The sequence below is a fragment of the Henckelia pumila genome, chromosome 4, assembly GCF_033568475.1.
Source record: "Henckelia pumila isolate YLH828 chromosome 4, ASM3356847v2, whole genome shotgun sequence".
Taxonomy (NCBI): domain Eukaryota; kingdom Viridiplantae; phylum Streptophyta; class Magnoliopsida; order Lamiales; family Gesneriaceae; genus Henckelia; species Henckelia pumila.
The window spans coordinates 177,025,211-177,037,408 of record NC_133123.1 but is presented as its reverse complement, the minus strand read 5'-3'; the positions used below and the strand labels follow the sequence as shown (position 1 = coordinate 177,037,408).

General features: G+C 39.6%; 1 protein-coding gene across 1 annotated transcript; it reads right to left on the bottom strand.

Moving 5' to 3' along the window:
- Window positions 1-341: 341 nt before the first annotated feature.
- On the bottom strand, window positions 342-7,972 carry LOC140862362 (uncharacterized). Its single transcript, XM_073265385.1, has 6 exons — window positions 7,819-7,972; window positions 7,511-7,725; window positions 7,180-7,244; window positions 4,469-4,657; window positions 4,085-4,277; window positions 342-569 (listed from the first exon to the last, which is right to left on the bottom strand). Exons 1-6 carry the CDS (start codon window positions 7,970-7,972, stop codon window positions 342-344), a joined length of 1,044 nt encoding a protein of 347 aa, XP_073121486.1.
- Window positions 7,973-12,198: the final 4,226 nt, after the last annotated feature.

Genomic DNA, 12,198 nt, shown 5'->3' with positions numbered 1-12,198 from the left:
AGACGAAGACATCAACTGAATTATCTATCAGACTAAGCCCTTAATTTTTTTTAATTTATTAATTTCAGTTGATTTTACTTAATATTCTTTTAATGATTTACTTATGATTTGTTAGAACTGATCATGTTTACAAAAATAGATAAATGCATAAATAGAACGGAGAACAACGGAGTAAATAGAAATAGAGATTTTATTCATAGATGTTTCAACGTGATATAAATCTCATATTCCACAGGCATTATCAGAAAACCCATTTAGGAATAAAACTCTTCGGGTTGCAACCTCGTGATAGGTTGAGGAGATTGTGACCCTTTTTAGGATCTGAAGCTCCTTTAAGAGCATCAATAGAGAGATTCTTCATCACTGAAGACATCCTCGAGCTTGGTTACACCAAGCCATTTCTTATATTTCTCCAATCTCCTATCCTCATGGCTAGGAAGAGGAAATGGAGTCATGTACAAGCTCTTGATTTTGTACATCAAATATTCCATCTTAGCTTCAACCCCTTCTTCGTATTTCTTGAGTAGAGCCTCCATAATTGATTCAGCTGATTGCTTATGATAGCAAAACTGAAGAACATGAGTGTCTTTTTTTATAGAAATAGCTAAGAATTCGAAGAGTCACTCTGTAGTGACCCAACTCGGATCACGTATTAATCAAAGCTTAAGCATGCAATTTACTTAATCCATATAAAAACAACAGATACAGCAGAAACATTTAAGTAGACAATCTTAAAATCTACCGGAAGAACAACCGATTTCTAAAATAATAATACAACCCAATTGGAAACTTAATTCTAAAATCTCAATACAGAAAACCTGGAATGATACAATCCTCCCTGCAGATCAACGACCGCTACCACCTGGTTCGTCCAACCTAAGTCTTGCCCTGTAGAATGGGGTGTCCAGAACAAAATTATGGACGTGAGCATAAAACTCCCAGTACAAAAGTATGAGTATACATGTGCTATGAATGCAATTCAAATGAAGGTATAGGAAACCTATCCTCAATATAACTCTGCTCAGTCAAATGCGCCATGTTATGTAGCACACTGGGCCGTCGCATCAGGAGGTACTCCGATACCATAAACCGTGGATATATCTGGGCCCAAAACTATGGTTCTCATCCCCAAAATATAACGGGGCTGAGTGATCCCTTTACTGGTAGTATCAATGAAATACAGGCTCAACATGTCAATGCATGCAGAATAATATAAATGACATAATAAATGCACATATAATTAATGTCACATAAAACATGCAAACATAGAACAAGCATACTCAACTAGGGTATCTCGGATAGTACGTCTGTACCTTAATCTCAGCAATAAGAGCAACCTAGAAAATCCTGCTCTGTAGTCCAAGCCTATAATCACATAGTCACTATATCACTTATTGTGCTCTAAAAGCCTTAACTAGACTAATAGCTACTCACGAAATCTAATTTGAGTTTAGATCATTACATGCGTCCTTTGTTAGCCCACTGATGGTGACTACCTAAAAACTTAGGCACAACACCGCTAATGTCTCCGTAACGCTCCGCCACTCCCAACCTTTCAGTAGGACGCCTAGAAACCCCTAAACTGACTAGAAAAATCTTGGAACGAGAGGGAAAAGAGGGAAATGAGCGAGTAGAAATGAACATCGAAACCACTATAGATATACAACCATTGGAACCTCCGATGGCACGATCGGAGCTTCCGATCAGTTTGGAACGTCCGATCCCTGCTTCCGAACTATCTCTGCCAACCACTTGTCTTTCTTCTAGAGGTTGCCTGCCAACAGTAGATCGGAGCTTCCGATCCCTCTTCGGAGCTTCCGAACTCATTGAGGACACTGCTTACATAATATTGCGGACAACTGGAATTGGGACGTTCGGAGCTTCCGATCCTACTTTGGAGCTTCTGAACTCCCTTGAGCTTCCGAACCCAAAACTATGGCTCCAATCACTTCGGAGCTTCCGATCCTCCCAAAGTTCAAATGATCTACCAGACTATTTTTTATCGTTCTAAATCCATTTCTCAACTTCTTAAACCCATTTGAGGATTCCTTAATCATGTTTTATCCAATTAAAAATAATTAGGCGCCTGATTAAATTAATTTGGAGACGGGTTACTATATTCTCCCCCACTTAAGATATTTTATCCTCGAAATCAGGATTAGGATAACAAAACAAAATAATACTGAAACAACTTGTATCACAATATTGCAATTTTTACAATACAACTGAACTTCTAAAATATAATACAATCAAAACAACTCTGGATGTTCAAGAACGCATACAGCTCTCCAACTCCCAAGTTGCTTCCTCAATGCCTCGACGCTGCCACTGAACCATGACTAGAGGAATGCTCTTATTCTGAAGCACCTTGTCTTTCCTGTCAAGAATTCTGAACGGTCTCTCCACATATTACAAAGGCTCCAACTGAACCTCTATTGGATGCAGAATGTGTGAATCATCTGCGATGTACTCACGAAGTAGCGACACGTGGAACACATTATGAATGCTGGAAAGATATGTCAGTAATGCCAGAAGATAAGCCACATATCCAAATTTTCCTAAATTTAGAACGGACCAACGAACCTGGGCGCTAACTTACCCTTCAAACCAAATATCATCACCTTCTGAAAAGGCAATACTCGCAAGAAAACATACTCTACTGTTTCAAAATGCAGTGGTTTGTGCTTGGTATTGGCGTAACTGGCCTGCCTATCCTGCGCTGTCTAGATTCTCTTCTTGATCAACTCTACCTTGTACACAATCTGTTGGATCAATTCCGGTCATTCGACTTGTCGTTCTCCTACCTCATCCCAAAACAAGGGTGTATGACAACAGAGAACATAAAGAGCCTCGAACGGTGCCATGTCAATGCTATGGTGATAAATATTATTGTAAGCGAACTCTATCAATGCCAAATGATCCTACCAGGATAATCCAAAGTCCATTACTGAAGTCCTCAACATATCTTCTGATGTCCAAATAGTCCTCTCAGACTGATCGTCTGTCTTTGGGTGATAAGCAGTACTCAGACTCAGATTAAAACCCAAATCTCGCTAAAGCTACCCCAAAAATGTGAGGTAAATCTCGGATCCATATCACTGACTATGCTCAAAGGAAATCCATGTAATCGCACTATCTCCTGGATGTATAACCTTGCCATGCAATCAAAATTGAACTCGCGGTTATACGGAAGAAAATAAGCAGACTTAGACAACCTGTCCACCACAACCTAAATTGCATCATACTTTCTAGAGGTTATTGGTAAGTGGGTAAAAAAATCCATCGTCACATGCTCCCAATTCCATTCCGGAATCTCTAAGCTCTGCATCAGACCACCTGGTAGTCGGTGATATGTCTTGACCTGCTGACAAACAATACAACGAGAGACAAATTGATACACACTACGCTTCATACCTTTCCACCAGAATCTTGTACGTAGATCCTTATACAACTTGGCATTGTCTGGGTGCACGGCGAATCTACTACGATGTGCCTAAAATAGAACTTCGTCTCGCACGACTGAGTCATTAGGTACCGCGATTCTACCAGAAAAACACAAAACTCTATCTTTCTCAAAGTGAAAATCAGACATGTTGTCTCCCTGAGCAAGTCTTGCTAATTTCTGAGCCTTCAAATCAGAAAACTACACTTCTTGGATATGAACAAACAAGGATGGCTTAGTTAACACTGAACAAACTCGGATTGCCTGTTGTCCTTTCTTATTCCGAAGCATAAACCCTTAAGAACAACATTCTTGAATGATACTAGCCCTTGCAATAAAACTGAGAGCACTGATACTCACTTTCCAACTAAGTGTGTTTGCCACCAGGTTCAAAGTACCTGGATGGTACTTAATCTCGCAATCATAATCTTTGAAAAGATCTAACCATCGACATTTTTGCATGTTCAGCTCTACCTGAGTGAACAAGTACTTAAAACACTTATCGTCCAAAATGATCTCGAACCTCTGGCCATAGATAATGACGTCAAATCTTCAGTGAAAACACGATTGTTGCAAGCTCTAAATCATGTACTGGGTAATTCCCTTTGTGGGTCTTCAAATTTTAGAATCATAGGTAATCACATGCCCATTCTTCTTCAACACACAGCCCAATCCTTGAAGAGATGCATCTGTGTAAACCACATAGCCTCTGTGTCCAGATGGTAAAGCAAGAACAGGTGTAGTAGTCAATCGGCCTTTCAACTCGTCAAAAATCTGCTCGCACTGGCTTGACCAGACAAAATGAACATCTTTTCTTGTCAGCTGTGCCAATGGTCTATCAATTCGCGAGAAATTCTCGATAAACCCCAGATAATACCCTGCCAAACCAAAAAGCTACGAATCCCTGAAGCCGTAGTCGAACGCGACCAATTCAAAATATCTTCAGTCTTACTTGAGTCAACTGATACTCCTTCTCGAGAGATAACATGACCAAGAAACACTACTTAGTCAATACAAAACTCTCACTTGATAAACATGGCATATAACTGCTTCTCACAAAAAATATGCAGTATAAGTCTCAAGTGTTGCGCATGTTCATCAACACTGCACGAGTAGACCAAAATGTCGTCAATGAAGACCACGACAAACTTGTCTAGGTAATCACGGAATACCCTGTTCATCAAATCCATGAACACCGCAGGTGCATTTGTCAACCTAAAAGACATCACTAAAAACTCATAGTTACCATAACAGTTACAAAATGCTTTCTTTGAGATATCCACATCTCGAACACGCAACTAATGATATCCTGAACTCAAGTCAATTTTAGAGTACACAGACGTACCTTGGAATTGGTCGAACAAATCATCAATCCATGGCAAAGGATACTTGTTCTTAACTATTGCTTGGTTCAATTGTGTGTAATCAATACAGAATGCATAGAACCATCCTTTTTCTTGACGAAAAGAACTGGCGCTCCCCAAGGTGAAACGCTCGGTAGGATATATCCCTTATCCAACAAATACTACAAATGTTGTTGCAACTTACTCATCTATGCTGGTGCTAGACGATAAGGCGCACGAAAAATTGGTGTTGTTCCTGGAACAAGTTCAATCCCAAACTCGACCTCTCTAACTGGAGGAAACCCTGGAATCTCATCTGGGTACTCAAAACTACTGGTAACTCCTCTATAGACCTGCTACCTGTGAATGTATCAACCACATGGATAAGATAGCTGTTATTATCCTGCATTGAATCACCTACTATCTGGAAACTATGGCATGTATTAAACTTAATTAAAGCATAAATACTAAACAGAGAAAAATGTGGGAAAACATAACCCATAATTTACATAACAACTTCGTACAAAAGTTCAAGGCTTAATACTGTAGTGATACAACCATATTGAAATAACTTAAAGTAAATATTATACAGCTATATCAAAATCCTGCTGTATAAAATATTTCATATATGCTCCTGCTCCCTAGTCCTTCCACGAACTACCGGCTCCGTCCATCCTGCGACCTGCCCTGTGGAATGGGATGTCCAAGATAACAACTAGGACGTGAGCACTAGCGCCCAGTACATAAACATGAGTAAACATATATATATTCATGAAACCGTGATGACTGATAAAGGGTCATCTAATAAGTCATGCTCAGTACAGGTGCCATATGAGTGTTGTAACTTCGCGGATCAACCTAGTACACCAGATTAGTCAGACATACATATCCCCGCCGTCGCGGTACTATTAGTAACAAACTATCAAGTATAGAGCTGAGCGGCTCTATAATCAGGTATAAGCTCAACGTGTATATGCACATGACATATGAATATGGAAAGCGGTAAATCATATATCATGTCATATAATAATGCCAAATAAATGCAACACATAAATATGTATACTAGCTGGCAATATCAGTCAATTTGTACGTACCTCTAGGATAGTTCAAGTCTAGTAGGATCCTAGGTTCCAAGCCTATATTCAAAAGTTCTCTGTATCACTACACAAGTTTTATAAGCCTTAACTAAGCTAATAAATACTCCCAAAACTTAAATAGATTCTCGGACCATACCTTCGTCCGTAGTAAGCCCTTTAGAGTCGCTAGTCCCGGATGACTATAACCACGCCTTGGTTATTCCAGAACTTCTATAATAACCAATAGGGCCCTCAAGTGTATAACTCACACTATATAACTCAAGAAGGAAACTTCGGAATTCGTAATTCAAAATGAATTCTGAAGACCCATATTTATAGGAAAATTCCCGATCAAGTTCGGATCCTCCGAACTCGAGTTCGGATCGTTCGATCCAGATCCATGCCTTCATGCAAAAAACGTCGAGTTCGGACCGTCCGATCGTCACTTCGGATTGTCCAAAGTGTTCAAAGTCCGACACTTGTCAAAATCCATGGCTGAGTAATCCTGCTTGCTTGGCCTAGGGAGTTTGGATCGTCCGATCGTGCCTTAACTCCGAAGTCAACAAGCCCTCTTTGGAGCTCCCGGACTGCTGAGTTCGGATCGTCCGAAGTCCTCTTTGGACCGTCCAAACTGGTCCAATTCTTGGAAGCCCAATTCTTAATTCTGAAGCCCGATTAAGCCCTGGAATTTGGTTAATTACTAACCCTTAATCATGTTTAACTTATTATTATCTTAAAATAGAATCTGGGTTACTACAATAGCCTTCTCCACCTGCCTCTAAATCCTGAAAGCCCTCAAAGCTGAAACCAGAGGTGTAAAGGGTCGCGCTTCCTCACCATAGAATAACCAATTATCGCCCTCAACATGACGAAACTGAACAATATTTTCATAACAATCCACCAGAACTCTAAAAGAGGTCAAAATATCAATACCCAAAATACAGTCAAAATCCTACGTCGCTAGAATCATAAGGTTCGATAACAACTCAGAGCCCTCAAACTCTAAAGTACATCCCAAGACTAAATTTTTGGCCAAAGCCGAATGACCAGTCGGGGTAGACACTGATAAAACTATATCTAGAGGTATGTACGAAGATCTATAGCGCTTAGAAAATCTTGCTGAAACAAATGAATGCGATGCACCAGTATCTATTCGAACAGAAGCAGAAATGCCGCACAATTTAAATGTACCTGCAATAACTTTCTCATTCTATTTCTGAACCTAATCATGGCTTAGGGCATAGACTTGGCCTGGAATACGCGGCCTCTGGTTGGTGCTTCCAACCAATTGTCCTAGTGTCCTCTGTGGAACTGATGCCTGTGAACTGGAACAAAATGTTGATCCCCCAACATTCTACGGGCATCCCTCTTCATGTGCCCCATCTGTCCACATCAGAAACAAGAACCAATGACTACATGACAACTTTCTATAGGATAATGTCCCCCACACTTATCACAATGACCCTTATTTTTTCAAAAAATGTACACACCTTTATCGGATCCCAAACCTGACCCAAATCCTGAAGAATAAGGTGTACCTGACTTCTTTAAAGATTGGGATCGCGGCCCCAAATAATTTCTTGGTCAAAAAAAAAAGAAAAGTTTTGATTCCTTTTGAGGGTATTCTCGTCTTGGCGGGAATGGTTCACCAAAACTTCATACGACATCGGATCGTCATTGATAGACACTTGCGAATAAATATCCGGATTGAGACCTTGCACGAAAAGATCATACTTTGCCTCCGAGTTGCTGGAAACATATGGGCAGTAAGGCAAAATCTCAAGGAACTTCAATTGATACTCATCAATAGACATGCTGCCCTGTTTCAAACTCATCAGCTCATTCGTCTTCGCCTGGCGTAGAGCTGCAGGAAAGTAAAATTCTCGGAATGCAGTACGGAATTCTTCCTAAGTATCTGAGCCTCACTCTGTTATGATCGGTGTGGAAGTAGACCTACACCATTTACGAGCATTCCCATGAAGAAAGAATTTAACTGCCTGCATTTTTTGCTCATCAGTGCAACGATACACCTCGAAGCAGGTTTTCATTTCCTCCATCCAGTTCTCAGTCACATCCTTATTTTCTCTTACCTCTAAAGGCTTTGGAGCCATCTGCACGAATCTGCGCAAGCCAACCTATCCCTATCATCTCTGGGTGATGGTGCCTCCGACGGGTTCCCTGACCTCGTCATCTCCCCATCGACCAACGATGCTTCCATGACTTTCATCATCTCGACCAGCCATCTAGCAAGAGTCGCAAAAATTAAACCTCAAGACTGTACACCTATGTCCCAAATTCAATGCATGCTCTGATACCAATAAATGTAGTGAATCAACCCAGCATGGGTGGATCTACTGTAGGCTGAAAGAGGGCCACGACCCCCTTGAAAAATTTTGAAAAATTTAGTGGTATATATATAGTATAATTTTTATGTTTGAGATATATATATATATATTTGGCCCCCATAAATCAAAATTCCTGTGTTAGTCTGTAGGTTGGTCCTCCTAAGTCCCAGCTCTTCTATCTCTCGAAGATTCGAGTTCGATTCTCCGTGACCCCTCTCGAAACCTTTTTTTATTATTATTTTATTACTCATTTTTACTCATTTTATTTAAAATTTTTTTTATCTTTTTTACTTATTAATATTTTATAATCGAAAAATATTTTATTTTAAAAAACTCGTGAATTTTTTTAAATTTTTTAAAGTTCTTATTTTAATTGTCTTCAATGTATATTACTTTGCTCTATTTTTAATACTTTTGAAGCGATTTTAAGATTTGAGATTTTATAATTTTTGGTAGTCAATAATTTCATTATTTTTTTAAAATCAAGAATAATAAATTTTCGGCTTTTCTTAACATCAAAATTGGCTAAGTACATGATTGATAATTTCATTTAGTCACGTGACTTCTATTAATATTTCGTTCTTTTTGTTTTGTATTATGATTAATTTTATTTTTTATTGACTTCTTGATTGATGATCTTGTTTTGCTTGCAAGTTGCAATGTTTTTTCTGAATGAAAATTTACTCATCGAATTGCATGCATGCTTATTTGAATTAATGTTTTAGCATGTTATTTTAAGATCGAATCATGTTTTAAATACGTTATTATTTTGAGATTGTATATTTTATAATTTCGAGTTGCATGTAAGAAGAAGTTTAGGGGTTCCTGTACACATTAGTATCATTTGGTTTAACGAGATTTTAAACAAGTTTTCAGTCATATGATTTTTGACTCGTTGATTGAACTTAATTTTATGTGTGATATTTTATACCTACAAACACAACGCATCTTTTTGAAAATCAAAAAATTATTGCGTATTTCATATTTTCATAAGAATCAATCAAATATACGAGACGTCACGATATTTATTTTTTATTTATTGCATTCTTATTATTGAAAGTTATATAAACATATAATAATTATTTTTGTCATTGTGTATACTGACACGGTCCCTCCTACCCCTCCTAATATAGCATCCTGGATCTGCCCCTGCAACCCAGGTCACGTATTAATCAAAGCTTAAGCATGCAATTTACTTAATAAAAATAAAAACAACAGATACAGCAGAAACATTTAAGTAGACAATCTTACAATCTACCGACAGAACAACCGGTTTCTAAAATAATAATAGAACCCAATCGAAAACTTAATTCTAAAATCTCAATACAGAAAACTTGGAATGATACATCCTCCATGCAGATCAACGATCGCTACCACCCGGTCTGTAGCGACCCTAACCGGATCCACCACCTAATCAGAGTTTGAATAGCGCATGCATTAATATTAAAAAGCGTAAAGAGCGGAATAATTAAAATACAATAAATCCAATCTGCAGAATACAACCGACGACAATAAAGTGTATAAATACTTTTATACAACCAGATAGAAAGTCTTAGGGTAACAAACCCTACCACTAAATCCTCGCTGCAGCAAGTAACAACCTCAACCCTGCTGCGAGTAACCTGAACCGTCCAGCCTCAAATCTGTCCCATCACAAGAAATCCCAAAAAGAAACCAACACAGGGGCAAGAGCGACAATGCTCAATACGAAAGCAATGATATATAGATTAATATGCAGCAAGCAAACGACTTTAAAATACTGGTTAAAACAATCTACTCAGGGTGCCATGAATATACAGTACCGTGCTAAGAGAGCGACTATAGTAACCCGCACCGTGACCACCTACTAATCAGAACTTAAGCATGCAATTTAATAAAATAATCTTAATCAAAGAAACTGCAGAATTAAAGTAAGTCAAATACCAGGTAAGCAAAACCTAGTGGTCAACCCCGCTATCCAGCCTTGGTCACCACCTAACCTCCCTGTCTCCGGGAGAACTACCTGCATCTGCCCCATAGAATATGGAATCCAGCCAACAGAAAAATAACCGGAAGTGAGCCTAACATGCTCAGTACGAGAGTATGAATATACGGTGTTATGTGTGCATGTATGCAAGTGAACTGGGTACCAAGACTCTCAGGTCAAGAAACAAGCTCATAGACCGGGCCCAAAGTATATAGCACGCTACGCCGTCGCATCAGGAAGTGGCTCATATACCCAGTGGATAATGGTGACCTGATACTAGTACATGTGTTCAACCATAAAGGTGACCTGACACAAGACTTACGTATCCAACCATCCACAAACTCGTAGGGTGAGCGCCCTACTACAGGATACCTCTAAGGTAAAAGCTCAATATGCTCATGTATGCAACATACAGTCATGACATGCTGTATATATAAAGGCATATAAAACATGCAATCACATAATCCATGCAAACACATAATACATGCATACTCAATCTGGATATCTCGAATAATACTTCCGTACCTTTCTAAGGCAGATCCTAGAAGCTTCCATCTAGGTCCAAGCCTACCATGCAACACTACAACATAAATAACCATGCATTACCTAGCATGCCAAACATCACCTACTAGGCTCTAAAAGCCTTAAGTAAACTATAGTCTACTCCCTATTTACTATAGGGAACCAAAGCCATACCTTTGTCCGTCGTCAGCCCGCTGATGTCGCATGCCCCAGAGCCTGGGCATAGCCTAGCTACGACTCCTAGATGCCTCGCCAGAGCTCCGCCACCTGGCCGCTACTGCGGACACTATCCGCTATAAAATAAACTATTTCCTACTCCAACTCTTAAAGAAAGAGTCCCGAAGCCCTTAAATAGAGCGATTACCGGGAGAGGAGAGGGAAAATTGCACTTAATAATGAGGGATTCGGACCCCTATTTATCGCCCACGATCGGAAGCTCCAATCTCTTGATCGGAAGCTCTGATCGGTGCATGTTTGCCACGTTTTGGACGGCCGAGATCGGAAGCTCCGATCGCAGGATCGGAAGCTCCGATCTCTTGCATCTGGCCACGTGTTTAAATCTCCTTGACACCTGTTTCTGGTTGAGATCGGAAGCTCCGATCTCGGATCGGAAGCTCCGATCTCGGATCGGAAGCTCCGATCTGCTTGGAAGCTCCGAACTGTTTCTCATGTTTCCGAACTGGTTTTGGGCCCCCAAGACCCCCGGGACCTACCCCACCATTTTCGGACGTTCCGGATTTGATTTTCCACTTATTTTTACCAAATAAGGAATCCTTAAACATGTTTTGACACTTTTAAAATTATATGTCATTTTCTAACATGTTTAAAATTATTTAATCTTGTAAAATGGAACCGGGCTACTACATTCTCCCCCTACTTAAGATATTTCGTCCTCGAACAATCTTAAGTATTGAATGCAGTAAAACACCGAATAAACATCTTTTATTCAAACTGATTCATTTTACAAGTTACAATCTGAAAATACAACAATTCAAAATAACTCTGGATAATCTGTACGCATACGACTCTTAAGTTCCCAAGTGGCCTCCTCAGTGCCTCGACGCTGCCACTGAACTAGAACAAGAGGAATGGTCTTGTTGCGTAACACCTTATCCTTATGAACTATGATACGCAAAGGTCTCTCCACGTATGTTAAATCCGAGTCCAACTGTACCTCAGACGGCTGTAAGATATGAGACTCATCTGCCACATACCGTCGTAACAGTGAAACATGGAACACGTCATGGATTTTTGACAAATACGGTGGTAACGCCAACCTGTAAGCCAGATCTCCAACACTTTTCAGAATTTCAAATAGACCAATGAACTTAGGAGATAGCTTACCTTTGTGAACGAATCTAAAAATCCTGCGAAATGGTGAGACTTTCAAGAATACTTTCTCACCCACCTCAAACTGTAAAGGTCTGCGCTTGACATTCGTATAGCTAGCTTGTTGATCCTGCGCAACCTTAATTCTCTTCTTGATCTGTCCAACAATATCAAC

Coding starts and splice junctions, on each gene's coding strand:
- LOC140862362 (XM_073265385.1), bottom strand. CDS start 7,972: ATGGCTCCAAAGCCTTTAGAGGTAAGAGAAAATAAGGATGTGACTGAG. Junction 7,245..7,510: donor CGATGTCGTATGAAGTTTTG/GTGAACCATTCC, acceptor TGATGTGGACAG/ATGGGGCACATGAAGAGGGA. Junction 4,658..7,179: donor CATTTTGTTCCAGTTCACAG/GCATCAGTTCCA, acceptor GATGTCTTTTAG/GTTGACAAATGCACCTGCGG.